The sequence below is a fragment of the Perissodus microlepis genome, chromosome 16 (assembly GCF_051167445.1).
Source record: "Perissodus microlepis isolate ML-2025 ecotype Zambia chromosome 16, ASM5116744v1, whole genome shotgun sequence".
NCBI lineage: Eukaryota > Metazoa > Chordata > Actinopteri > Cichliformes > Cichlidae > Perissodus > Perissodus microlepis.
The window spans coordinates 7,117,739-7,143,961 of record NC_140476.1 but is presented as its reverse complement, the minus strand read 5'-3'; the positions used below and the strand labels follow the sequence as shown (position 1 = coordinate 7,143,961).

Below are 26,223 nucleotides of genomic sequence, written 5' to 3'. Positions count from 1 at the left end.
GTGTCTACTTGTTTTTGGACAAAGTCTCTCATAGCTGGGAATCCACTTCTAGTAGCATCAGATCCATCCAGCAAAAACACCACATCCCTTCCTGCTGGCTGTCTGACCACTAAGAGACATGAGATTTACCATATGTTTAACTTGGTCAATCAAATATTTTGCAGCTAAAGAGAAACATCTTGAAATTGAACTCTTTCTTCGCAAGAACAACTATTTTGTAAAAAAAAAACAATCCACTGGCTAACTGAACACAGCAAATCACATTTGGTTTCTTTTCACACTGTTTCCTACCATGATACTGGAGATTACAAAGGAGTCACGTTCTTACCGGTCACTGTTGGTGTCATGGGCGTGGCCCTCACTATCACTTTGCTCATTACAGAAGAGAGCTGTTCTTGGACACTGGGAAGGTCAGTAAACTCGGACACTGACAGAGCATAACTGGGCTCATATGATATTTTCTGCAGCTCTCTAGCATCTGAGGTCCTAGTTCCAATGCCAATCACATAAATGCCCTGCTGTTTGAGAGCTGAGGCTGGGCTATCTACATTGTCAAAAGACCTTCCCCCAGTTAGTAAGATCAATATCTGTGGGACACCCTGCAGGCGTCTACTTCCAGAGGAGTTTGTAAAGACGTTGTCTCTGACGTATTGGAGAGCTGCCCCAGTGTTTAGGGGTCTTCCTCCTCTGTGTCTAAGCCCTCTGACCGAGTCCACCACGTCCTCCCTTGTGGTATATGTGTTCAGATAGAAATGGACCTCTGGTTCTCTGCTGTACTGGACCACAGAGACATGGTCTTTGTTTTCTCCCACATTGATTTTCTCCACCACTCTCTCTACAAAATCACACATGGCAGGAAAGCCATTCCTTGTGCCATCAGAACCATCCAGAAGGAATACAATGTCTTTTCTGTCATGTGAAGCTGAGAAAAGACAGTAGGACAAAAAAATTAAAACCTTTCACAAAGCTTGTGAGATTATCTTTCACTGGCACACTAATATTTTAACAACACTAGCCTGGCCTACTTCTGTTTTAGAAAGACCACAGCATGCTACCAACTGGTTTGAAATGCACAAAAAACCTATACACACATCACATTCATTTATTTGCTTTTCCTCACTGTAGCTGAAATTAGTAACTTTTGGAGCCAGCAATAGGATGTGTCTGACAACGTACCAATTACGGTTGGTAATTCTGGGGTGACTTCAAAAACTGCAGCTTCCACAGAGGACTCAAGTTGCTGTTGCACTTTGGGTAGGTCAGTAAGTTCAGACACAGATAGAGCATAACTGGGCTCGCCAGTTATGGTCTGAAGTTCTCTGGGGTCAGAGCCTCGGGTTCCAATTGCAATGGTCAAGACACCCAGCTGTTTGAGAGCAGAGGCTGGTTCATCAATACTGTCAAATGATCTTCCACCAGTGATCAATATTAGGACCTGCGGAACTCCTGCTGGCCGCCTGCTTCCGGCAGAGGCCGTGAAGACGTTATCCCTCAAATGCCGGAGAGCTGCTCCAGTGTTGAGGGGTCGTCCGCCTTTGTGCCTCAAACCTCTGACACTGTCAAGGACCTCTCTTTTTGTGGTGTAAGTGTTCAGATAGAACTGGACGGCTGGATCGCTGCTGTAGTGAACAACCGACACACGGTCTTTGCCATCATCCACACTGAGTGTGTCTACTTGTTTTTGGACAAAGTCTCTCATAGCTGGGAATCCACTTCTAGTAGCATCAGATCCATCCAGCAAAAACACCACATCCCTTCCTGCTGGCTGTCTGACCACTAAGAGACATGAGATTTACCATATGTTTAACTTGGTCAATCAAATATTTTGCAGCTAAAAAGCACCATGGTAAAATTAAACTCTTTCTTTACAACCACAACTATTTTATAAAAAAAAAAAAAAAAAAAAAAGACGAAAACAGAACAAAAAAAAAGAAAAAACAATTCACTGGCTGATTAAACACAGCAGAACCAAATGATTTCTTTTCACACTTTTTCCTACAACGATACTGGACTTTGAAGATGGGTCATGTTCTTACCAGTCACTGTTGGGCTCAAAGGTGTGACCCTCATTGGCACTGTGCTCATTACAGAAGAGAGCTGTTCTTGAACATTGGGAAGGTCACTGAATTCAGACACAGATAGAGCATAACTGGGCTCGCCAGTTATGGTCTGAAGTTCTCTGGGGTCAGAGCCTCGGGTTCCAATTGCAATGGTCAAGACACCCAGCTGTTTGAGAGCAGAGGCTGGTTCATCAATACTGTCAAATGATCTTCCACCAGTGATCAATATTAGGACCTGCGGAACTCCTGATGGCCGCCTGCTTCCGGCAGAGGCCGTGAAGACGTTATCCCTCAAGTGCCGGAGAGCTGCTCCAGTGTTGAGGGGTCGTCCGCCTTTGTGCCTCAAACCTCTGACACTGTCAAGGACCTCTCTTTTTGTGGTGTAAGTGTTCAGATAGAACTGGACGGCTGGATCGCTGCTGTACTGAACAACCGACACACGGTCTTTGCCATCATCCACACTGAGTGTGTCTACTTGTTTTTGGACAAAGTCTCTCATAGCTGGGAATCCACTTCTAGTAGCATCAGATCCATCCAGCAAAAACACCACATCCCTTCCTGCTGGCTGTCTGACCACTAAGAGACATGAGATTTACCATATGTTTAACTTGGTCAATCAAATATTTTGCAGCTAAAGAGAAACATCTTGAAATTGAACTCTTTCTTCGCAAGAACAACTATTTTGTAAAAAAAAAAACAATCCACTGGCTAACTGAACACAGCAAATCACATTTGGTTTCTTTTCACACTGTTTCCTACCATGATACTGGAGATTACAAAGGAGTCACGTTCTTACCGGTCACTGTTGGTGTCATGGGCGTGGCCCTCACTATCACTTTGCTCATTACAGAAGAGAGCTGTTCTTGGACACTGGGAAGGTCAGTGAACTCGGACACTGACAGAGCATAACTGGGCTCATATGATATTTTCTGCAGCTCTCTAGCATCTGAGGTCCTAGTTCCAATGCCAATCACATAAATGCCCTGCTGTTTGAGAGCTGAGGCTGGGCTATCTACATTGTCAAAAGACCTTCCCCCAGTTAGTAAGATCAATATCTGTGGGACACCCTGCAGGCGTCTACTTCCAGAGGAGTTTGTAAAGACGTTGTCTCTGACGTATTGGAGAGCTGCCCCAGTGTTTAGGGGTCTTCCTCCTCTGTGTCTAAGCCCTCTGACCGAGTCCACCACATCCTCCCTTGTGGTATATGTGTTCAGATAGAAATGGACCTCTGGTTCTCTGCTGTACTGGACCACAGAGACATGGTCTTTGTTTTCTGCCACATTGATTTTCTCCACCACTCTCTCTACAAAATCACGCATGGCAGGAAAGCCATTCCTTGTGCCATCAGAACCATCCAGAAGGAATACAATGTCTTTTCTGTCATGTGAAGCTGAGAAAAGACAGTAGGACAAAAAAATTAAAACCTTTCACAAAGCTTGTGAGATTATCTTTCACTGGCACACTAATATTTTAACAACACTAGCCTGGCCTACTTCTGTTTTAGAAAGACCACAGCATGCTACCAACTGGTTTGAAATGCACAAAAAACCTATACACACATCACATTCATTTATTTGCTTTTCCTCACTGTAGCTGAAATTAGTAACTTTTGGAGCCAGCAATAGGATGTGTCTGACAACGTACCAATTACGGTTGGTAATTCTGGGGTGACTTCAAAAACTGCAGCTTCCACAGAGGACTCAAATTGCTGTTGCACTTTGGGTAGGTCAGTAAGTTCAGACACAGATAGAGCATAACTGGGCTCGCCAGTTATGGTCTGAAGTTCTCTGGGGTCAGAGCCTCGGGTTCCAATTGCAATGGTCAAGACACCCAGCTGTTTGAGAGCAGAGGCTGGTTCATCAATACTGTCAAATGATCTTCCACCAGTGATCAATATTAGGACCTGCGGAACTCCTGATGGCCGCCTGCTTCCGGCAGAGGCCGTGAAGACGTTATCCCTCAAGTGCCGGAGAGCTGCTCCAGTGTTGAGGGGTCGTCCGCCTTTGTGCCTCAAACCTCTGACACTGTCAAGGACCTCTCTTTTTGTGGTGTAAGTGTTCAGATAGAACTGGACGGCTGGATCACTGCTGTACTGAACAACCGACACACGGTCTTTGCCATCATCCACACTGAGTGTGTCTACTTGTTTTTGGACAAAGTCTCTCATAGCTGGGAATCCACTTCTAGTAGCATCAGATCCATCCAGCAAAAACACCACATCCCTTCCTGCTGGCTGTCTGACCACTAAGAGACATGAGATTTACCATATGTTTAACTTGGTCAATCAAATATTTTGCAGCTAAAAACCACCATGGTAAAATTAAACTCTTTCTTTACAACCACAACTATTTTATAAAAAAAAAAAAAAAAAAAAAAGACGAAAACAGAACAAAAAAAAAGAAAAAACAATCCACTGGCTGATTAAACACAGCAGAACCAAATGATTTCTTTTCACACTGTTTCCTACAACGATACTGGACTTTGAAGATGGGTCATGTTCTTACCAGTCACTGTTGGGCTCAAAGGTGTGACCCTCATTGACACTGTGCTCATTACAGAAGAGAGCTGTTCTTGAACATTGGGAAGGTCAGTGAACTCAGACACAGATACAGCATGACTGGGCTCGCCAGTTATGGTCTGAAGTTCTCTGGGGTCAGAGCCTCGGGTTCCAATTGCAATGGTCAAGACACCCAGCTGTTTGAGAGCAGAGGCTGGTTCATCAATACTGTCAAATGATCTTCCACCAGTGATCAATATTAGGACCTGCGGAACTCCTGAGGGCCGCCTACTTCCGGCAGAGGCCGTGAACACGTTATCCCTCAAGTACCGGAGAGCTGCTCCAGTGTTGAGGGGTCGTCCGCCTTTGTGCCTCAAACCTCTGACACTGTCAAGGACCTCTCTTTTTGTGGTGTAAGTGTTCAGATAGAACTGGACGGCTGGATTGCTGCTGTACTGAACAACCGACACACGGTCTTTGCCATCATCCACACTGAGTGTGTCTACTTGTTTTTGGACAAAGTCTCTCATAGCTGGGAATCCACTTCTAGTAGCATCAGATCCATCCAGCAAAAACACCACATCCCTTCCTGCTGGCTGTCTGACCACTAAGAGACATGAGATTTACCATATGTTTAACTTGGTCAATCAAATATTTTGCAGCTAAAAAGCACCATGGTAAAATTGAACTCTTTCTTTACAACCACAACTATTTTATGACAAAAAAACAAAAAACAATCCACTGGTTGATTAAACATAGCAAAACCAAATTATTTCTTTTCACACTGTTTCCTACAATGATACTTGACTTTGAAGATGGGTCATGTTCTTACCAGTCACTGTTGGGGTCAAAGGTGTGACCCTCATTGACACTGTGCTCATTACAGAAGAGAGCTGTTCTTGAACATTGGGAAGGTCAGTGAACTCAGACACAGATACAGCATAACTGGGCTCGCCAGTTATGGTCTGAAGTTCTCTGGGGTCAGAGCCTCGGGTTCCAATTGCAATGGTCAAGACACCCAGCTGTTTGAGAGCAGAGGCTGGTTCATCAATACTGTCAAATGATCTTCCACCAGTGATCAATATTAGGACCTGCGGAACTCCTGATGGCCGCCTGCTTCCGGCAGAGGCCGTGAAGACGTTATCCCTCAAGTACCGGAGAGCTGCTCCAGTGTTGAGGGGTCGTCCGCCTTTGTGCCTCAAACCTCTGACACTGTCAAGGACCTCTCTTTTTGTGGTGTAAGTGTTCAGATAGAACTGGACGGCTGGATCGCTGCTGTACTGAACAACCGACACACGGTCTTTGCCATCATCCACACTGAGTGTGTCTACTTGTTTTTGGACAAAGTCTCTCATAGCTGGGAATCCACTTCTAGTAGCATCAGATCCATCCAGCAAAAACACCACATCCCTTCCTGCTGGCTGTCTGACCACTAAGAGACATGAGATTTACCATATGTTTAACTTGCTCAATCAAATATTTTGCAGCTCTTCGCAAGAACAACTATTTTGTAAAAAAAAAACAATCCACTGGCTAACTGAACACAGCAAATCACATTTGGTTTCTTTTCACACTGTTTCCTACCATGATACTGGAGATTACAAAGGAGTCACGTTCTTACCGGTCACTGTTGGTGTCATGGGCGTGGCCCTCACTATCACTTTGCTCATTACAGAAGAGAGCTGTTCTTGGACACTGGGAAGGTCAGTGAACTCGGACACTGACAGAGCATAACTGGGCTCATATGATATTTTCTGCAGCTCTCTAGCATCTGAGGTCCTAGTTCCAATGCCAATCACATAAATGCCCTGCTGTTTGAGAGCTGAGGCTGGGCTATCTACATTGTCAAAAGACCTTCCCCCAGTTAGTAAGATCAATATCTGTGGGACACCCTGCAGGCGTCTGCTTCCAGAGGAGTTTGTAAAGACATTGTCTCTGACGTATTGGAGAGCTGCCCCAGTGTTTAGGGGTCTTCCTCCTCTGTGTCTAAGCCCTCTGACCGAGTCCACCACATCCTCCCTTGTGGTATATGTGTTCAGATAGAAATGGACCTCTGGTTCTCTGCTGTACTGGACCACAGAGACATGGTCTTTGTTTTCTCCCACATTGATTTTCTCCACCACTCTCTCTACAAAATCACGCATGGCAGGAAAGCCATTCCTTGTGCCATCAGAACCATCCAGAAGGAATACAATGTCTTTTCTGTCATGTGAAGCTGAGAAAAGACAGTAGGACAAAAAAATTAAAACCTTTCACAAAGCTTGTGAGATTATCTTTCACTGGCACACTAATATTTTAACAACACTAGCCTGGCCTACTTCTGTTTTAGAAAGACCACAGCATGCTACCAACTGGTTTGAAATGCACAAAAAACCTATACACACATCACATTCATTTATTTGCTTTTCCTCACTGTAGCTGAAATTAGTAACTTTTGGAGCCAGCAATAGGATGTGTCTGACAACGTACCAATTACGGTTGGTAATTCTGGGGTGACTTCAAAAACTGCAGCTTCCACAGAGGACTCAAGTTGCTGTTGCACTTTGGGTAGGTCAGTAAGTTCAGACACAGATAGAGCATAACTGGGCTCGCCAGTTATGGTCTGAAGTTCTCTGGGGTCAGAGCCTCGGGTTCCAATTGCAATGGTCAAGACACCCAGCTGTTTGAGAGCAGAGGCTGGTTCATCAATACTGTCAAATGATCTTCCACCAGTGATCAATATTAGGACCTGCGGAACTCCTGATGGCCGCCTGCTTCCGGCAGAGGCCGTGAAGACGTTATCCCTCAAGTACCGGAGAGCTGCTCCAGTGTTGAGGGGTCGTCCGCCTTTGTGCCTCAAACCTCTGACACTGTCAAGGACCTCTCTTTTTGTGGTGTAAGTGTTCAGATAGAACTGGACGGCTGGATCGCTGCTGTACTGAACAACCGACACACGGTCTTTGCCATCATCCACACTGAGTGTGTCTACTTGTTTTTGGACAAAGTCTCTCATAGCTGGGAATCCACTTCTAGTAGCATCAGATCCATCCAGCAAAAACACCACATCCCTTCCTGCTGGCTGTCTGACCACTAAGAGACATGAGATTTACCATATGTTTAACTTGCTCAATCAAATATTTTGCAGCTAAAGAGAAACATCTTGAAATTGAACTCTTTCTTCGCAAGAACAACTATTTTGTAAAAAAAAACAATCCACTGGCTAACTTAACACAGCAAATCACATTTGGTTTCTTTTCACACTGTTTCCTACCATGATACTGGAGATTACAAAGGAGTCACGTTCTTACCGGTCACTGTTGGTGTCATGGGCGTGGCCCTCACTATCACTTTGCTCATTACAGAAGAGAGCTGTTCTTGGACACTGGGAAGGTCAGTGAACTCGGACACTGACAGAGCATAACTGGGCTCATATGATATTTTCTGCAGCTCTCTAGCATCTGAGGTCCTAGTTCCAATGCCAATCACATAAATGCCCTGCTGTTTGAGAGCTGAGGCTGGGCTATCTACATTGTCAAAAGACCTTCCCCCAGTTAGTAAGATCAATATCTGTGGGACACCCTGCAGGCGTCTGCTTCCAGAGGAGTTTGTAAAGACATTATCTCTGACGTATTGGAGAGCTGCCCCAGTGTTTAGGGGTCTTCCTCCTCTGTGTCTAAGCCCTCTGACCGAGTCCACCACATCCTCCCTTGTGGTATATGTGTTCAGATAGAAATGGACCTCTGGTTCTCTGCTGTACTGGACCACAGAGACATGGTCTTTGTTTTCTCCCACATTGATTTTCTCCACCACTCTCTCTACAAAATCACGCATGGCAGGAAAGCCATTCCTTGTGCCATCAGAACCATCCAGAAGGAATACAATGTCTTTTCTGTCATGTGAAGCTGAGAAAAGACAGTAGGACAAAAAAATTAAAACCTTTCACAAAGCTTGTGAGATTATCTTTCACTGGCACACTAATATTTTAACAACACTAGCCTGGCCTACTTCTGTTTTAGAAAGACCACAGCATGCTACCAACTGGTTTGAAATGCACAAAAAACCTATACACACATCACATTCATTTATTTGCTTTTCCTCACTGTAGCTGAAATTAGTAACTTTTGGAGCCAGCAATAGGATGTGTCTGACAACGTACCAATTACGGTTGGTAATTCTGGGGTGACTTCAAAAACTGCAGCTTCCACAGACGACTCAAGTTGCTGTTGCACTTTGGGTAGGTCAGTAAGTTCAGACACAGATAGAGCATAACTGGGCTCGCCAGTTATGGTCTGAAGTTCTCTGGGGTCAGAGCCTCGGGTTCCAATTGCAATGGTCAAGACACCCAGCTGTTTGAGAGCAGAGGCTGGTTCATCAATACTGTCAAATGATCTTCCACCAGTGATCAATATTAGGACCTGTGGAACTCCTGAGGGCCGCCTGCTTCCGGCAGAGGCCGTGAAGACGTTATCCCTCAAGTACCGGAGAGCTGCTCCAGTGTTGAGGGGTCGTCCGCCTTTGTGCCTCAAACCTCTGACACTGTCAAGGACCTCTCTTTTTGTGGTGTAAGTGTTCAGATAGAACTGGACGGCTGGATCGCTGCTGTACTGAACAACCGACACACGGTCTTTGCCATCATCCACACTGAGTGTGTCTACTTGTTTTTGGACAAAGTCTCTCATAGCTGGGAATCCACTTCTAGTAGCATCAGATCCATCCAGCAAAAACACCACATCCCTTCCTGCTGGCTGTCTGACCACTAAGAGACATGAGATTTACCATATGTTTAACTTGGTCAATCAAATATTTTGCAGCTAAAAACCACCATGGTAAAATTAAACTCTTTCTTTACAACCACAAATATTTTATAAAAAAAAAAAAAAAAAAACGAAAACAGAACAAAAAAAAAGAAAAAACAATCCACTGGCTGATTAAACACAGCAGAACCAAATGATTTCTTTTCACACTGTTTCCTACAACGATACTGGACTTTGAAGATGGGTCATGTTCTTACCAGTCACTGTTGGGCTCAAAGGTGTGACCCTCATTGGCACTGTGCTCATTACAGAAGAGAGCTGTTCTTGAACATTGGGAAGGTCACTGAATTCAGACACAGATACAGCATGACTGGGCTCGCCAGTTATGGTCTGAAGTTCTCTGGGGTCAGAGCCTCGGGTTCCAATTGCAATGGTCAAGACACCCAGCTGTTTGAGAGCAGAGGCTGGTTCATCAATACTGTCAAATGATCTTCCACCAGTGATCAATATTAGGACCTGCGGAACTCCTGATGGCTGCCTGCTTCCGGCAGAGGCCGTGAAGACGTTATCCCTCAAGTACCGGAGAGCTGCTCCAGTGTTGAGGGGTCGTCCGCCTTTGTGCCTCAAACCTCTGACACTGTCAAGGACCTCTCTTTTTGTGGTGTAAGTGTTCAGATAGAACTGGACGGCTGGATCGCTGCTGTACTGAACAACCGACACACGGTCTTTGCCATCATCCACACTGAGTGTGTCTACTTGTTTTTGGACAAAGTCTCTCATAGCTGGGAATCCACTTCTAGTAGCATCAGATCCATCCAGCAAAAACACCACATCCCTTCCTGCTGGCTGTCTGACCACTAAGAGACATGAGATTTACCATATGTTTAACTTGGTCAATCAAATATTTTGCAGCTAAAGAGAAACATCTTGAAATTGAACTCTTTCTTCGCAAGAACAACTATTTTGTAAAAAAAAAACAATCCACTGGCTAACTGAACACAGCAAATCACATTTGGTTTCTTTTCACACTGTTTCCTACCATGATACTGGAGATTACAAAGGAGTCACGTTCTTACCGGTCACTGTTGGTGTCATGGGCGTGGCCCTCACTATCACTTTGCTCATTACAGAAGAGAGCTGTTCTTGGACACTGGGAAGGTCAGTGAACTCGGACACTGACAGAGCATAACTGGGCTCATATGATATTTTCTGCAGCTCTCTAGCATCTGAGGTCCTAGTTCCAATGCCAATCACATAAATGCCCTGCTGTTTGAGAGCTGAGGCTGGGCTATCTACATTGTCAAAAGACCTTCCCCCAGTTAGTAAGATCAATATCTGTGGGACACCCTGCAGGCGAGAGTTTGTAAAGACGTTGTCTCTGACGTATTGGAGAGCTGCCCCAGTGTTTAGGGGTCTTCCTCCTCTGTGTCTAAGCCCTCTGACCGAGTCCACCACATCCTCCCTTGTGGTATATGTGTTCAGATAGAAATGGACCTCTGGTTCTCTGCTGTACTGGACCACAGAGACATGGTCTTTGTTTTCTCCCACATTGATTTTCTCCACCACTCTCTCTACAAAATCACGCATGGCAGGAAAGCCATTCCTTGTGCCATCAGAACCATCCAGAAGGAATACAATGTCTTTTCTGTCATGTGAAGCTGAGAAAAGACAGTAGGACAAAAAAATGAAAACCTTTCACAAAGCTTGTGAGATTATCTTTCACTGGCACACTAATATTTTAACAACACTAGCCTGGCCTACTTCTGTTTTAGAAAGACCACAGCATGCTACCAACTGGTTTGAAATGCACAAAAAACCTATACACACATCACATTCATTTATTTGCTTTTCCTCACTGTAGCTGAAATTAGTAACTTTTGGAGCCAGCAATAGGATGTGTCTGACAACGTACCAATTACGGTTGGTAATTCTGGGGTGACTTCAAAAACTGCAGCTTCCACAGAGGACTCAAGTTGCTGTTGCACTTTGGGTAGGTCAGTAAATTCAGACACAGATAGAGCATAACTGGGCTCGCCAGTTATGGTCTGAAGTTCTCTGGGGTCAGAGCCTCGGGTTCCAATTGCAATGGTCAAGACACCCAGCTGTTTGAGAGCAGAGGCTGGTTCATCAATACTGTCAAATGATCTTCCACCAGTGATCAATATTAGGACCTGTGGAACTCCTGAGGGCCGCCTGCTTCCGGCAGAGGCCGTGAAGACGTTATCCCTCAAGTACCGGAGAGCTGCTCCAGTGTTGAGGGGTCGTCCGCCTTTGTGCCTCAAACCTCTGACACTGTCAAGGACCTCTCTTTTTGTGGTGTAAGTGTTCAGATAGAACTGGACGGCTGGATCGCTGCTGTACTGAACAACCGACACACGGTCTTTGCCATCATCCACACTGAGTGTGTCTACTTGTTTTTGGACAAAGTCTCTCATAGCTGGGAATCCACTTCTAGTAGCATCAGATCCATCCAGCAAAAACACCACATCCCTTCCTGCTGGCTGTCTGACCACTAAGAGACATGAGATTTACCATATGTTTAACTTGGTCAATCAAATATTTTGCAGCTAAAAAGCACCATGGTAAAAATAAACTCTTTCTTTACAACCACAAATATTTTATAAAAAAAAAAAAAAAAAACGAAAACAGAACAAAAAAAAAGAAAAAACAATCCACTGGCTGATTAAACACAGCAGAACCAAATGATTTCTTTTCACACTGTTTCCTACAACGATACTGGACTTTGAAGATGGGTCATGTTCTTACCAGTCACTGTTGGGCTCAAAGGTGTGACCCTCATTGGCACTGTGCTCATTACAGAAGAGAGCTGTTCTTGAACATTGGGAAGGTCACTGAATTCAGACACAGATACAGCATGACTGGGCTCGCCAGTTATGGTCTGAAGTTCTCTGGGGTCAGAGCCTCGGGTTCCAATTGCAATGGTCAAGACACCCAGCTGTTTGAGAGCAGAGGCTGGTTCATCAATACTGTCAAATGATCTTCCACCAGTGATCAATATTAGGACCTGCGGAACTCCTGATGGCTGCCTGCTTCCGGCAGAGGCCGTGAAGACGTTATCCCTCAAGTACCGGAGAGCTGCTCCAGTGTTGAGGGGTCGTCCGCCTTTGTGCCTCAAACCTCTGACACTGTCAAGGACCTCTCTTTTTGTGGTGTAAGTGTTCAGATAGAACTGGACGGCTGGATCGCTGCTGTACTGAACAACCGACACACGGTCTTTGCCATCATCCACACTGAGTGTGTCTACTTGTTTTTGGACAAAGTCTCTCATAGCTGGGAATCCACTTCTAGTAGCATCAGATCCATCCAGCAAAAACACCACATCCCTTCCTGCTGGCTGTCTGACCACTAAGAGACATGAGATTTACCATATGTTTAACTTGGTCAATCAAATATTTTGCAGCTAAAGAGAAACATCTTGAAATAGAACTCTTTCTTCGCAAGAACAACTATTTTGTAAAAAAAAAACAATCCACTGGCTAACTGAACACAGCAAATCACATTTGGTTTCTTTTCACACTGTTTCCTACCATGATACTGGAGATTACAAAGGAGTCACGTTCTTACCGGTCACTGTTGGTGTCATGGGCGTGGCCCTCACTATCACTTTGCTCATTACAGAAGAGAGCTGTTCTTGGACACTGGGAAGGTCAGTAAACTCGGACACTGACAGAGCATAACTGGGCTCATATGATATTTTCTGCAGCTCTCTAGCATCTGAGGTCCTAGTTCCAATGCCAATCACATAAATGCCCTGCTGTTTGAGAGCTGAGGCTGGGCTATCTACATTGTCAAAAGACCTTCCCCCAGTTAGTAAGATCAATATCTGTGGGACACCCTGCAGGCGTCTACTTCCAGAGGAGTTTGTAAAGACGTTGTCTCTGACGTATTGGAGAGCTGCCCCAGTGTTTAGTGGTCTTCCTCCTCCGTGTCTAAGCCCTCTGACCGAGTCCACCACATCCTCCCTTGTGGTATATGTGTTCAGATAGAAATGGACCTCTGGTTCTCTGCTGTACTGGACCACAGAGACATGGTCTTTGTTTTCTCCCACATTGATTTTCTCCACCACTCTCTCTACAAAATCACGCATGGCAGAAAAGCCATTCCTTGTGCCATCAGAACCATCCAGAAGGAATACAATATCTTTTCTGTCACGTGAAGCTGAGAAAAGACAGTAGGACAAAAAAATGAAAACCTTTCACAAAGCTTGTGAGATTATCTTTCACTGGCACACTAATATTTTAACAACACTAGCCTGGCCTACTTCTGTTTTAGAAAGACCACAGCATGCTACCAACTGGTTTGAAATGCACAAAAAACCTATACACACATCACATTCATTTATTTGCTTTTCCTCACTGTAGCTGAAATTAGTAACTTTTGGAGCCAGCAATAGGATGTGTCTGACAACGTACCAATTACGGTTGGTAATTCTGGGGTGACTTCAAAAACTGCAGCTTCCACAGACGACTCAAGTTGCTGTTGCACTTTGGGTAGGTCAGTAAGTTCAGACACAGATAGAGCATAACTGGGCTCGCCAGTTATGGTCTGAAGTTCTCTGGGGTCAGAGCCTCGGGTTCCAATTGCAATGGTCAAGACACCCAGCTGTTTGAGAGCAGAGGCTGGTTCATCAATACTGTCAAATGATCTTCCACCAGTGATCAATATTAGGACCTGTGGAACTCCTGAGGGCCGCCTGCTTCCGGCAGAGGCCGTGAAGACGTTATCCCTCAAGTACCGGAGAGCTGCTCCAGTGTTGAGGGGTCGTCCGCCTTTGTGCCTCAAACCTCTGACACTGTCAAGGACCTCTCTTTTTGTGGTGTAAGTGTTCAGATAGAACTGGACGGCTGGATCGCTGCTGTACTGAACAACCGACACACGGTCTTTGCCATCATCCACACTGAGTGTGTCTACTTGTTTTTGGACAAAGTCTCTCATAGCTGGGAATCCACTTCTAGTAGCATCAGATCCATCCAGCAAAAACACCACATCCCTTCCTGCTGGCTGTCTGACCACTAAGAGACATGAGATTTACCATATGTTTAACTTGGTCAATCAAATATTTTGCAGCTAAAAAGCACCATGGTAAAAATAAACTCTTTCTTTACAACCACAAATATTTTATAAAAAAAAAAAAAAAAAACGAAAACAGAACAAAAAAAAAGAAAAAACAATCCACTGGCTGATTAAACACAGCAGAACCAAATGATTTCTTTTCACACTGTTTCCTACAACGATACTGGACTTTGAAGATGGGTCATGTTCTTACCAGTCACTGTTGGGCTCAAAGGTGTGACCCTCATTGGCACTGTGCTCATTACAGAAGAGAGCTGTTCTTGAACATTGGGAAGGTCACTGAATTCAGACACAGATACAGCATGACTGGGCTCGCCAGTTATGGTCTGAAGTTCTCTGGGGTCAGAGCCTCGGGTTCCAATTGCAATGGTCAAGACACCCAGCTGTTTGAGAGCAGAGGCTGGTTCATCAATACTGTCAAATGATCTTCCACCAGTGATCAATATTAGGACCTGCGGAACTCCTGATGGCTGCCTGCTTCCGGCAGAGGCCGTGAAGACGTTATCCCTCAAGTACCGGAGAGCTGCTCCAGTGTTGAGGGGTCGTCCGCCTTTGTGCCTCAAACCTCTGACACTGTCAAGGACCTCTCTTTTTGTGGTGTAAGTGTTCAGATAGAACTGGACGGCTGGATCGCTGCTGTACTGAACAACCGACACACGGTCTTTGCCATCATCCACACTGAGTGTGTCTACTTGTTTTTGGACAAAGTCTCTCATAGCTGGGAATCCACTTCTAGTAGCATCAGATCCATCCAGCAAAAACACCACATCCCTTCCTGCTGGCTGTCTGACCACTAAGAGACATGAGATTTACCATATGTTTAACTTGGTCAATCAAATATTTTGCAGCTAAAGAGAAACATCTTGAAATAGAACTCTTTCTTCGCAAGAACAACTATTTTGTAAAAAAAAAACAATCCACTGGCTAACTGAACACAGCAAATCACATTTGGTTTCTTTTCACACTGTTTCCTACCATGATACTGGAGATTACAAAGGAGTCACGTTCTTACCGGTCACTGTTGGTGTCATGGGCGTGGCCCTCACTATCACTTTGCTCATTACAGAAGAGAGCTGTTCTTGGACACTGGGAAGGTCAGTAAACTCGGACACTGACAGAGCATAACTGGGCTCATATGATATTTTCTGCAGCTCTCTAGCATCTGAGGTCCTAGTTCCAATGCCAATCACATAAATGCCCTGCTGTTTGAGAGCTGAGGCTGGGCTATCTACATTGTCAAAAGACCTTCCCCCAGTTAGTAAGATCAATATCTGTGGGACACCCTGCAGGCGTCTACTTCCAGAGGAGTTTGTAAAGACGTTGTCTCTGACGTATTGGAGAGCTGCCCCAGTGTTTAGTGGTCTTCCTCCTCCGTGTCTAAGCCCTCTGACCGAGTCCACCACATCCTCCCTTGTGGTATATGTGTTCAGATAGAAATGGACCTCTGGTTCTCTGCTGTACTGGACCACAGAGACATGGTCTTTGTTTTCTCCCACATTGATTTTCTCCACCACTCTCTCTACAAAATCACGCATGGCAGGAAAGCCATTCCTTGTGCCATCAGAACCATCCAGAAGGAATACAATATCTTTTCTGTCACGTGAAGCTGAGAAAAGACAGTAGGACAAAAAAATGAAAACCTTTCACAAAGCTTGTGAGATTATCTTTCACTGGCACACTAATATTTTAACAACACTAGCCTGGCCTACTTCTGTTTTAGAAAGACCACAGCATGCTACCAACTGGTTTGAAATGCACAAAAAACCTATACACACATCACATTCATTTATTTGCTTTTCCTCACTGTAGCTGAAATTAGTAACTTTTGGAGCCAGCAATAGGATGTGTCTGACAACGTACCAATTACGGTTGGTAATTCTGGGGTGACTTCAAAAACTGCAGCTTCCACAGAGGACTCAAGTTGCTGTTGCACTTTGGGTAGGTCAGTAAGTTCAGACACAGATAGAGCATAACTGGGCTCGCCAGTTATGGTCTGAAGTTCTCTGGGGTCAGAGCCTCGGGTTCCAATTGCAATGGTCAAGACACCCAGCTGTTTGAGAGCAGAGGCTGGTTCATCAATACTGTCAAATGATCTTCCACCAGTGATCAATATTAGGACCTGTGGAACTCCTGAGGGCCGCCTGCTTCCGGCAGAGGCCGTGAAGACGTTATCCCTCAAGTACCGGAGAGCTGCTCCAGTGTTGAGGGGTCGTCCGCCTTTGTGCCTCAAACCTCTGACACTGTCAAGGACCTCTCTTTTTGTGGTGTAAGTGTTCAGATAGAACTGGACGGCTGGATCGCTGCTGTACTGAACAACCGACACACGGTCTTTGCCATCATCCACACTGAGTGTGTCTACTTGTTTTTGGACAAAGTCTCTCATAGCTGGGAATCCACTTCTAGTAGCATCAGATCCATCCAGCAAAAACACCACATCCCTTCCTGCTGGCTGTCTGACCACTAAGAGACATGAGATTTACCATATGTTTAACTTGGTCAATCAAATATTTTGCAGCTAAAAAGCACCATGGTAAAAATAAACTCTTTCTTTACAACCACAAATATTTTATAAAAAAAAAAAAAAAAAACGAAAACAGAACAAAAAAAAAGAAAAAACAATCCACTGGCTGATTAAACACAGCAGAACCAAATGATTTCTTTTCACACTGTTTCCTACAACGATACTGGACTTTGAAGATGGGTCATGTTCTTACCAGTCACTGTTGGGCTCAAAGGTGTGACCCTCATTGGCACTGTGCTCATTACAGAAGAGAGCTGTTCTTGAACATTGGGAAGGTCACTGAATTCAGACACAGATACAGCATGACTGGGCTCGCCAGTTATGGTCTGAAGTTCTCTGGGGTCAGAGCCTCGGGTTCCAATTGCAATGGTCAAGACACCCAGCTGTTTGAGAGCAGAGGCTGGTTCATCAATACTGTCAAATGATCTTCCACCAGTGATCAATATTAGGACCTGCGGAACTCCTGATGGCTGCCTGCTTCCGGCAGAGGCCGTGAAGACGTTATCCCTCAAGTACCGGAGAGCTGCTCCAGTGTTGAGGGGTCGTCCGCCTTTGTGCCTCAAACCTCTGACACTGTCAAGGACCTCTCTTTTTGTGGTGTAAGTGTTCAGATAGAACTGGACGGCTGGATCGCTGCTGTACTGAACAACCGACACACGGTCTTTGCCATCATCCACACTGAGTGTGTCTACTTGTTTTTGGACAAAGTCTCTCATAGCTGGGAATCCACTTCTAGTAGCATCAGATCCATCCAGCAAAAACACCACATCCCTTCCTGCTGGCTGTCTGACCACTAAGAGACATGAGATTTACCATATGTTTAACTTGGTCAATCAAATATTTTGCAGCTAAAGAGAAACATCTTGAAATAGAACTCTTTCTTCGCAAGAACAACTATTTTGTAAAAAAAAAACAATCCACTGGCTAACTGAACACAGCAAATCACATTTGGTTTCTTTTCACACTGTTTCCTACCATGATACTGGAGATTACAAAGGAGTCACGTTCTTACCGGTCACTGTTGGTGTCATGGGCGTGGCCCTCACTATCACTTTGCTCATTACAGAAGAGAGCTGTTCTTGGACACTGGGAAGGTCAGTAAACTCGGACACTGACAGAGCATAACTGGGCTCATATGATATTTTCTGCAGCTCTCTAGCATCTGAGGTCCTAGTTCCAATGCCAATCACATAAATGCCCTGCTGTTTGAGAGCTGAGGCTGGGCTATCTACATTGTCAAAAGACCTTCCCCCAGTTAGTAAGATCAATATCTGTGGGACACCCTGCAGGCGTCTACTTCCAGAGGAGTTTGTAAAGACGTTGTCTCTGACGTATTGGAGAGCTGCCCCAGTGTTTAGTGGTCTTCCTCCTCCGTGTCTAAGCCCTCTGACCGAGTCCACCACATCCTCCCTTGTGGTATATGTGTTCAGATAGAAATGGACCTCTGGTTCTCTGCTGTACTGGACCACAGAGACATGGTCTTTGTTTTCTCCCACATTGATTTTCTCCACCACTCTCTCTACAAAATCACGCATGGCAGGAAAGCCATTCCTTGTGCCATCAGAACCATCCAGAAGGAATACAATATCTTTTCTGTCACGTGAAGCTGAGAAAAGACAGTAGGACAAAAAAATGAAAACCTTTCACAAAGCTTGTGAGATTATCTTTCACTGGCACACTAATATTTTAACAACACTAGCCTGGCCTACTTCTGTTTTAGAAAGACCACAGCATGCTACCAACTGGTTTGAAATGCACAAAAAACCTATACACACATCACATTCATTTATTTGCTTTTCCTCACTGTAGCTGAAATTAGTAACTTTTGGAGCCAGCAATAGGATGTGTCTGACAACGTACCAATTACGGTTGGTAATTCTGGGGTGACTTCAAAAACTGCAGCTTCCACAGAGGACTCAAGTTGCTGTTGCACTTTGGGTAGGTCAGTAAATTCAGACACAGATAGAGCATAACTGGGCTCGCCAGTTATGGTCTGAAGTTCTCTGGGGTCAGAGCCTCGGGTTCCAATTGCAATGGTCAAGACACCCAGCTGTTTGAGAGCAGAGGCTGGTTCATCAATACTGTCAAATGATCTTCCACCAGTGATCAATATTAGGACCTGCGGAACTCCTGATGGCCGCCTGCTTCCGGCAGAGGCCGTGAAGACGTTATCCCTCAAGTACCGGAGAGCTGCTCCAGTGTTGAGGGGTCGTCCGCCTTTGTGCCTCAAACCTCTGACACTGTCAAGGACCTCTCTTTTTGTGGTGTAAGTGTTCAGATAGAACTGGACGGCTGGATCGCTGCTGTACTGAACAACCGACACACGGTCTTTGCCATCATCCACACTGAGTGTGTCTACTTGTTTTTGGACAAAGTCTCTCATAGCTGGGAATCCACTTCTAGTAGCATCAGATCCATCAAACAAAAACACCACATCCCTTCCTGCTGGCTGTCTGGCCACTAAGAGACACGAGATTTACCATATGTTTAACTTGGTCAATCAAATATTTTGCAGCTGAAGAGAAACATCTTGAAATTGAACTCTTTCTTCGCAAGCACAACTATTTTATAAAAAAAAAAAAAAAAAAAAAAAAAAAAACAATCCACTGGCTGATTAAACACAGCAAAACCAAATGATTTCTTTTCACACTGTTTCCTACAATGATACTTGACTTTGAAGATGGGTCATGTTCTTACCAGTCACTGTTGGGGTCAAAGGTGTGACCCTCATTGGCACTGTGCTCATTACAGAAGAGAGCTGTTCTTGAACATTGGCAAGGTCAGTGAACTCAGACACAGATACAGCATGACTGGGCTCGCCAGTTATGGTCTGAAGTTCTCTGGGGTCAGAGCCTCGGGTTCCAATTGCAATGGTCAAGACACCCAGCTGTTTGAGAGCAGAGGCTGGTTCATCAATACTGTCAAATGATCTTCCACCAGTGATCAATATTAGGACCTGCGGAACTCCTGATGGCCGCCTGCTTCCGGCAGAGGCCGTGAAGACGTTATCCCTCAAGTACCGGAGAGCTGCTCCAGTGTTGAGGGGTCGTCCGCCTTTGTGCCTCAAACCTCTGACACTGTCAAGGACCTCTCTTTTTGTGGTGTAAGTGTTCAGATAGAACTGGACGGCTGGATCGCTGCTGTACTGAACAACCGACACACGGTCTTTGCCATCATCCACACTGAGTGTGTCTACTTGTTTTTGGACAAAGTCTCTCATAGCTGGGAATCCACTTCTAGTAGCATCAGATCCATCCAGCAAAAACACCACATCCCTTCCTGCTGGCTGTCTGACCACTAAGAGACATGAGATTTACCATATGTTTAACTTGCTCAATCAAATATTTTGCAGCTAAAGAGAAACATCTTGAAATTGAACTCTTTCTTCGCAAGCACAACTATTTTGTAAAAAAAAAAAAAAAAACAATCCACTGGCTAACTGAACACAGCAAATCACATTTGGTTTCTTTTCACACTGTTTCCTACCATGATACTGGAGATTACAAAGGAGTCACGTTCTTACCGGTCACTGTTGGTGTCATGGGCGTCGCCCTCACTATCACTTTGCTCATTACAGAAGAGAGCTGTTCTTGGACACTGGGAAGGTCAGTAAACTCGGACACTGACAGAGCATAACTGGGCTCATATGATATTTTCTGCAGCTCTCTAGCATCTGAGGTCCTAGTTCCAATGCCAATCACATAAATGCCCTGCTGTTTGAGAGCTGACGCTGGGCTATCTACATTGTCAAAAGACCTTCCCCCAGTTAGTAAGATCAATATCTGTGGGACACCCTGCAGGCGTCTACTTCCAGAGGAGTTTGTAAAGACGTTGTCTCTGACGTATTGGAGAGCTGCCCCAGTGTTTAGTGGTCTTCCTCCTCTGTGTCTAAGCCCTCTGACCGAGTCCACCACGTCCTCCCTTGTGGTATATGTGTTCAGATAGAAATGGACCTCTGGTTCTCTGCTGTACTGGACCACAGAGACATGGTCTTTGTTTTCTCCCACATTGATTTTCTCCACCACTCTCTCTACAAAATCACGCATGGCAGGAAAGCCATTCCTTGTGCCATCAGAACCATCCAGAAGGAATACAATATCTTTTCTGTCACGTGAAGCTGAGAAAAGACAGTAGGACAAAAAAATTAAAACCTTTCACAAAGCTTGTGAGATTATCTTTCACTGGCACACTAATATTTTAACAACACTAGCCTGGCCTACTTCTGTTTTAGAAAGACCACAGCATGCTACCAACTGGTTTGAAATGCACAAAAAACCTATACACACATCACATTCATTTATTTGCTTTTCCTCACTGTAGCTGAAATTAGTAACTTTTGGAGCCAGCAATAGGATGTGTCTGACAACGTACCAATTACGGTTGGTAATTCTGGGGTGACTTCAAAAACTGCAGCTTCCACAGAGGACTCAAGTTGCTGTTGCACTTTGGGTAGGTCAGTAAGTTCAGACACAGATAGAGCATAACTGGGCTCGCCAGTTATGGTCTGAAGTTCTCTGGGGTCAGAGCCTCGGGTTCCAATTGCAATGGTCAAGACACCCAGCTGTTTGAGAGCAGAGGCTGGTTCATCAATACTGTCAAATGATCTTCCACCAGTGATCAATATTAGGACCTGCGGAACTCCTGATGGCCGCCTGCTTCCGGCAGAGGCCGTGAAGACGTTATCCCTCAAGTACCGGAGAGCTGCTCCAGTGTTGAGGGGTCGTCCGCCTTTGTGCCTCAAACCTCTGACACTGTCAAGGACCTCTCTTTTTGTGGTGTAAGTGTTCAGATAGAACTGGACGGCTGGATCGCTGCTGTACTGAACAACCGACACACGGTCTTTGCCATCATCCACACTGAGTGTGTCTACTTGTTTTTGGACAAAGTCTCTCATAGCTGGGAATCCACTTCTAGTAGCATCAGATCCATCCAGCAAAAACACCACATCCCTTCCTGCTGGCTGTCTGACCACTAAGAGACATGAGATTTACCATATGTTTAACTTGCTCAATCAAATATTTTGCAGCTAAAGAGAAACATCTTGAAATTGAACTCTTTCTTCGCAAGCACAACTATTTTGTAAAAAAAAAAAAAAAACACGAAAACAGAACAAAAAAAAAAGAAAAAACAATCCAGTGGCTGATTAAACATAGCAAAACCAAATGATTTCTTTTCACACTGTTTCCTACAATGATACTTGACTTTGAAGATGGGTCATGTTCTTACCAGTCACTGTTGGGGTCAAAGGTGTGACCCTCATTGGCACTGTGCTCATTACAGAAGAGAGCTGTTCTTGAACATTGGGAAGGTCAGTGAACTCAGACACAGATACAGCATGACTGGGCTCGCCAGTTATGGTCTGAAGTTCTCTGGGGTCAGAGCCTCGGGTTCCAATTGCAATGGTCAAGACACCCAGCTGTTTGAGAGCAGAGGCTGGTTCATCAATACTGTCAAATGATCTTCCACCAGTGATCAATATTAGGACCTGCGGAACTCCTGATGGCCGCCTGCTTCCGGCAGAGGCCGTGAAGACGTTATCCCTCAAGTACCGGAGAGCTGCTCCAGTGTTGAGGGGTCGTCCGCCTTTGTGCCTCAAACCTCTGACACTGTCAAGGACCTCTCTTTTTGTGGTGTAAGTGTTCAGATAGAACTGGATGGCTGGATCGCTGCTGTACTGAACAACCGACACACGGTCTTTGCCATCATCCACACTGAGTGTGTCTACTTGTTTTTGGACAAAGTCTCTCATAGCTGGGAATCCACTTCTAGTAGCATCAGATCCATCCAGCAAAAACACCACATCCCTTCCTGCTGGCTGTCTGACCACTAAGAGACATGAGATTTACCATATGTTTAACTTGCTCAATCAAATATTTTGCAGCTAAAGAGAAACATCTTGAAATTAAACTCTTTCTTCGCAAGCACAACTATTTTGTAAAAAAAAAAAAAAAAAACAATCCACTGGCTAACTGAACACAGCAAATCACATTTGGTTTCTTTTCACACTGTTTCCTACCATGATACTGGAGATTACAAAGGAGTCACGTTCTTACCGGTCACTGTTGGTGTCATGGGCGTGGCCCTCACTATCACTTTGCTCATTACAGAAGAGAGCTGTTCTTGGACACTGGGAAGGTCAGTGAACTCGGACACTGACAGAGCATAACTGGGCTCATATGATATTTTCTGCAGCTCTCTAGCATCTGAGGTCCTAGTTCCAATGCCAATCACATAAATGCCCTGCTGTTTGAGAGCTGAGGCTGGGCTATCTACATTGTCAAAAGACCTTCCCCCAGTTAGTAAGATCAATATCTGTGGGACACCCTGCAGGCGTCTACTTCCAGAGGAGTTTGTAAAGACATTGTCTCTGACGTATTGGAGAGCTGCCCCAGTGTTTAGTGGTCTTCCTCCTCTGTGTCTAAGCCCTCTGACCGAGTCCACCACGTCCTCCCTTGTGGTATATGTGTTCAGATAGAAATGGACCTCTGGTTCTCTGCTGTACTGGACCACAGAGACATGGTCTTTGTTTTCTCCCACATTGATTTTCTCCACCACTCTCTCTACAAAATCACGCATGGCAGGAAAGCCATTCCTTGTGCCATCAGAACCATCCAGAAGGAATACAATATCTTTTCTGTCACGTGAAGCTGAGAAAAGACAGTAGGACAAAAAAATTAAAACCTTTCACAAAGCTTGTGAGATTATCTTTCACTGGCACACTAATATTTTAACAACACTAGCCTGGCCTACTTCTGTTTTAGAAAGACCACAGCATGCTACCAACTGGTTTGAAATGCACAAAAAACCTATACACACATCACATTCATTTATTTGCTTTTCCTCACTGTAGCTGAAATTAGTAACTTTTGGAGCCAGCAATAGGATGTGTCTGACAACGTACCAATTACGGTTGGTAATTCTGGGGTGACTTCAAAAACTGCAGCTTCCACAGAGGACTCAAGTTGCTGTTGCACTTTGGGTAGGTCAGTAAGTTCAGACACAGATAGAGCATAACTGGGCTCGCTAGTTATGGTCTGAAGTTCTCTGGGGTCAGAGCCTCGGGTTCCAATTGCAATGGTCAAGACACCCAGCTGTTTGAGAGCAGAGGCTGGTTCATCAATACTGTCAAATGATCTTCCACCAGTGATCAATATTAGGACCTGCGGAACTCCTGATGGCCGCCTGCTTCCGGCAGAGGCCGTGAAGACGTTATCCCTCAAGTACCGGAGAGCTGCTCCAGTGTTGAGGGGTCGTCCGCCTTTGTGCCTCAAACCTCTGACACTGTCAAGGACCTCTCTTTTTGTGGTGTAAGTGTTCAGATAGAACTGGACGGCTGGATCGCTGCTGTACTGAACAACCGACACACGGTCTTTGCCATCATCCACACTGAGTGTGTCTACTTGTTTTTGGACAAAGTCTCTCATAGCTGGGAATCCACTTCTAGTAGCATCAGATCCATCCAGCAAAAACACCACATCCCTTCCTGCTGGCTGTCTGACCACTAAGAGACATGAGATTTACCATATGTTTAACTTGCTCAATCAAATATTTTGCAGCTAAAAAGCACCATGGTAAAATTGAACTCTTTCTTTACAACCACAACTATTTCATAAAAAACAAAAAAAATAAAAAACAAAAACAGAATAAAAAAAAGAAAAAACAATCCACTGGCTGATTAAACACAGCAAAACCAAATGATTTCTTTTCACACTGTTTCCTACAATGATACTTGACTTTGAAGATGGGTCATGTTCTTACCAGTCACTGTTGGGGTCAAAGGTGTGACCCTCATTGGCACTGTGCTCATTACAGAAGAGAGCTGTTCTTGAACATTGGGAAGGTCAGTGAACTCAGACACAGATACAGCATGACTGGGCTCGCCAGTTATGGTCTGAAGTTCTCTGGGGTCAGAGCCTCGGGTTCCAATTGCAATGGTCAAGACACCCAGCTGTTTGAGAGCAGAGGCTGGTTCATCAATACTGTCAAATGATCTTCCACCAGTGATCAATATTAGGACCTGCGGAACTCCTGATGGCCGCCTGCTTCCGGCAGAGGCCGTGAAGACGTTATCCCTCAAGTACCGGAGAGCTGCTCCAGTGTTGAGGGGCCGTCCGCCTTTGTGCCTCAAACCTCTGACACTGTCAAGGACCTCTCTTTTTGTGGTGTAAGTGTTCAGATAGAACTGGACGGCTGGATCGCTGCTGTACTGAACAACCGACACACGGTCTTTGCCATCATCCACACTGAGTGTGTCTACTTGTTTTTGGACAAAGTCTCTCATAGCTGGGAATCCACTTCTAGTAGCATCAGATCCATCCAGCAAAAACACCACATCCCTTCCTGCTGGCTGTCTGACCACTAAGAGACATGAGATTTACCATATGTTTAACTTGCTCAATCAAATATTTTGCAGCTAAAAAGCACCATGGCAAAATTGAACTCTTTCTTTACAACCACAACTATTTCATAAAAAAAAAAAAAAAACGAGAACAGAACAAAAAAAAAGAAAAAACAATCCACTGTCTGATTAAACACAGCAAAACCAAATGATTTCTTTTCACACTGTTTCCTACAATGATACTTGACTTTGAAGATGGGTCATGTTCTTACCAGTCACTGTTGGGGTCAAAGGTGTGACCCTCATTGGCACTGTGCTCATTACAGAAGAGAGCTGTTCTTGAACATTGGGAAGGTCAGTGAACTCAGACACAGATACAGCATGACTGGGCTCGCCAGTTATGGTCTGAAGTTCTCTGGGGTCAGAGCCTCGGGTTCCAATTGCAATGGTCAAGACACCCAGCTGTTTGAGAGCAGAGGCTGGTTCATCAATACTGTCAAATGATCTTCCACCAGTGATCAATATTAGGACCTGCGGAACTCCTGATGGCCGCCTGCTTCCGGCAGAGGCCGTGAAGACGTTATCCCTCAAGTACCGGAGAGCTGCTCCAGTGTTGAGGGGCCGTCCGCCTTTGTGCCTCAAACCTCTGACACTGTCAAGGACCTCTCTTTTTGTGGTGTAAGTGTTCAGATAGAACTGGACGGCTGGATCGCTGCTGTACTGAACAACCGACACACGGTCTTTGCCATCATCCACACTGAGTGTGTCTACTTGTTTTTGGACAAAGTCTCTCATAGCTGGGAATCCACTTCTAGTAGCATCAGATCCATCCAGCAAAAACACCACATCCCTTCCTGCTGGCTGTCTGACCACTAAGAGACATGAGATTTACCATATGTTTAACTTGCTCAATCAAATATTTTGCAGCTAAAAAGCACCATGGCAAAATTGAACTCTTTCTTTACAACCACAACTATTTC

General features: G+C 44.9%; 14 protein-coding genes across 14 annotated transcripts; all 14 read right to left on the bottom strand.

The window, feature by feature from the left end:
• Positions 1-25: 25 nt before the first annotated feature.
• LOC146370340 (collagen alpha-3(VI) chain-like) lies at positions 26-2,559 on the bottom strand. The gene is made up of 3 exons (XM_084954797.1): positions 2,037-2,559; positions 1,177-1,776; positions 26-922 (listed from the first exon to the last, which is right to left on the bottom strand). The coding sequence occupies exons 1-3, from the start codon at positions 2,557-2,559 to the stop codon at positions 306-308; spliced, it is 1,740 nt and encodes a 579-aa protein (XP_084810923.1). The 3' UTR covers positions 26-305.
• A 274-nt stretch (positions 2,560-2,833) lies between these two features.
• On the bottom strand, positions 2,834-4,390 carry LOC146370339 (collagen alpha-3(VI) chain-like). Its single transcript, XM_084954766.1, has 2 exons — positions 3,705-4,390; positions 2,834-3,450 (listed from the first exon to the last, which is right to left on the bottom strand). Exons 1-2 carry the CDS (start codon positions 4,225-4,227, stop codon positions 2,834-2,836), a joined length of 1,140 nt encoding a protein of 379 aa, XP_084810892.1. The 5' UTR covers positions 4,228-4,390.
• A 54-nt stretch (positions 4,391-4,444) lies between these two features.
• Positions 4,445-5,918, bottom strand: LOC146370338 (collagen alpha-3(VI) chain-like). The gene is made up of 2 exons (XM_084954775.1): positions 5,390-5,918; positions 4,445-5,164 (listed from the first exon to the last, which is right to left on the bottom strand). Exons 1-2 carry the CDS (start codon positions 5,910-5,912, stop codon positions 4,524-4,526), a joined length of 1,164 nt encoding a protein of 387 aa, XP_084810901.1. The 5' UTR covers positions 5,913-5,918; the 3' UTR covers positions 4,445-4,523.
• Positions 5,919-6,149: 231 nt separating this feature from the next.
• On the bottom strand, positions 6,150-7,555 carry LOC146370337 (collagen alpha-3(VI) chain-like). The gene is made up of 2 exons (XM_084954784.1): positions 7,027-7,555; positions 6,150-6,772 (listed from the first exon to the last, which is right to left on the bottom strand). The coding sequence occupies exons 1-2, from the start codon at positions 7,547-7,549 to the stop codon at positions 6,156-6,158; spliced, it is 1,140 nt and encodes a 379-aa protein (XP_084810910.1). The 5' UTR covers positions 7,550-7,555; the 3' UTR covers positions 6,150-6,155.
• A 261-nt stretch (positions 7,556-7,816) lies between these two features.
• On the bottom strand, positions 7,817-10,015 carry LOC146370336 (collagen alpha-3(VI) chain-like). The gene is made up of 2 exons (XM_084954786.1): positions 8,693-10,015; positions 7,817-8,438 (listed from the first exon to the last, which is right to left on the bottom strand). The coding sequence occupies exons 1-2, from the start codon at positions 9,213-9,215 to the stop codon at positions 7,822-7,824; spliced, it is 1,140 nt and encodes a 379-aa protein (XP_084810912.1). The 5' UTR covers positions 9,216-10,015; the 3' UTR covers positions 7,817-7,821.
• A 48-nt stretch (positions 10,016-10,063) lies between these two features.
• LOC146370335 (collagen alpha-3(VI) chain-like) lies at positions 10,064-12,729 on the bottom strand. The gene is made up of 2 exons (XM_084954803.1): positions 12,057-12,729; positions 10,064-11,802 (listed from the first exon to the last, which is right to left on the bottom strand). The coding sequence occupies exons 1-2, from the start codon at positions 12,577-12,579 to the stop codon at positions 11,129-11,131; spliced, it is 1,197 nt and encodes a 398-aa protein (XP_084810929.1). The 5' UTR covers positions 12,580-12,729; the 3' UTR covers positions 10,064-11,128.
• A 13-nt stretch (positions 12,730-12,742) lies between these two features.
• Positions 12,743-14,390, bottom strand: LOC146370334 (collagen alpha-3(VI) chain-like). The gene is made up of 2 exons (XM_084954791.1): positions 13,724-14,390; positions 12,743-13,469 (listed from the first exon to the last, which is right to left on the bottom strand). Exons 1-2 carry the CDS (start codon positions 14,244-14,246, stop codon positions 12,853-12,855), a joined length of 1,140 nt encoding a protein of 379 aa, XP_084810917.1. The 5' UTR covers positions 14,247-14,390; the 3' UTR covers positions 12,743-12,852.
• A 64-nt stretch (positions 14,391-14,454) lies between these two features.
• LOC146370333 (collagen alpha-3(VI) chain-like) lies at positions 14,455-15,919 on the bottom strand. Its single transcript, XM_084954771.1, has 2 exons — positions 15,397-15,919; positions 14,455-15,177 (listed from the first exon to the last, which is right to left on the bottom strand). The coding sequence occupies exons 1-2, from the start codon at positions 15,917-15,919 to the stop codon at positions 14,537-14,539; spliced, it is 1,164 nt and encodes a 387-aa protein (XP_084810897.1). The 3' UTR covers positions 14,455-14,536.
• A 250-nt stretch (positions 15,920-16,169) lies between these two features.
• On the bottom strand, positions 16,170-17,761 carry LOC146370332 (collagen alpha-3(VI) chain-like). Its single transcript, XM_084954802.1, has 2 exons — positions 17,099-17,761; positions 16,170-16,844 (listed from the first exon to the last, which is right to left on the bottom strand). The coding sequence occupies exons 1-2, from the start codon at positions 17,619-17,621 to the stop codon at positions 16,171-16,173; spliced, it is 1,197 nt and encodes a 398-aa protein (XP_084810928.1). The 5' UTR covers positions 17,622-17,761; the 3' UTR covers position 16,170.
• Positions 17,762-17,784: 23 nt separating this feature from the next.
• Positions 17,785-19,365, bottom strand: LOC146370331 (collagen alpha-3(VI) chain-like). The gene is made up of 2 exons (XM_084954794.1): positions 18,766-19,365; positions 17,785-18,511 (listed from the first exon to the last, which is right to left on the bottom strand). The coding sequence occupies exons 1-2, from the start codon at positions 19,286-19,288 to the stop codon at positions 17,895-17,897; spliced, it is 1,140 nt and encodes a 379-aa protein (XP_084810920.1). The 5' UTR covers positions 19,289-19,365; the 3' UTR covers positions 17,785-17,894.
• A 130-nt stretch (positions 19,366-19,495) lies between these two features.
• Positions 19,496-20,951, bottom strand: LOC146370330 (collagen alpha-3(VI) chain-like). The gene is made up of 2 exons (XM_084954774.1): positions 20,429-20,951; positions 19,496-20,202 (listed from the first exon to the last, which is right to left on the bottom strand). The coding sequence occupies exons 1-2, from the start codon at positions 20,949-20,951 to the stop codon at positions 19,562-19,564; spliced, it is 1,164 nt and encodes a 387-aa protein (XP_084810900.1). The 3' UTR covers positions 19,496-19,561.
• A 250-nt stretch (positions 20,952-21,201) lies between these two features.
• LOC146370329 (collagen alpha-3(VI) chain-like) lies at positions 21,202-22,807 on the bottom strand. Its single transcript, XM_084954800.1, has 2 exons — positions 22,132-22,807; positions 21,202-21,876 (listed from the first exon to the last, which is right to left on the bottom strand). The coding sequence occupies exons 1-2, from the start codon at positions 22,652-22,654 to the stop codon at positions 21,203-21,205; spliced, it is 1,197 nt and encodes a 398-aa protein (XP_084810926.1). The 5' UTR covers positions 22,655-22,807; the 3' UTR covers position 21,202.
• Positions 22,808-22,824: 17 nt separating this feature from the next.
• Positions 22,825-24,343, bottom strand: LOC146370328 (collagen alpha-3(VI) chain-like). The gene is made up of 2 exons (XM_084954789.1): positions 23,807-24,343; positions 22,825-23,552 (listed from the first exon to the last, which is right to left on the bottom strand). The coding sequence occupies exons 1-2, from the start codon at positions 24,327-24,329 to the stop codon at positions 22,936-22,938; spliced, it is 1,140 nt and encodes a 379-aa protein (XP_084810915.1). The 5' UTR covers positions 24,330-24,343; the 3' UTR covers positions 22,825-22,935.
• A 279-nt stretch (positions 24,344-24,622) lies between these two features.
• LOC146370327 (collagen alpha-3(VI) chain-like) lies at positions 24,623-26,205 on the bottom strand. Its single transcript, XM_084954780.1, has 2 exons — positions 25,516-26,205; positions 24,623-25,263 (listed from the first exon to the last, which is right to left on the bottom strand). The coding sequence occupies exons 1-2, from the start codon at positions 26,036-26,038 to the stop codon at positions 24,623-24,625; spliced, it is 1,164 nt and encodes a 387-aa protein (XP_084810906.1). The 5' UTR covers positions 26,039-26,205.
• Positions 26,206-26,223: the final 18 nt, after the last annotated feature.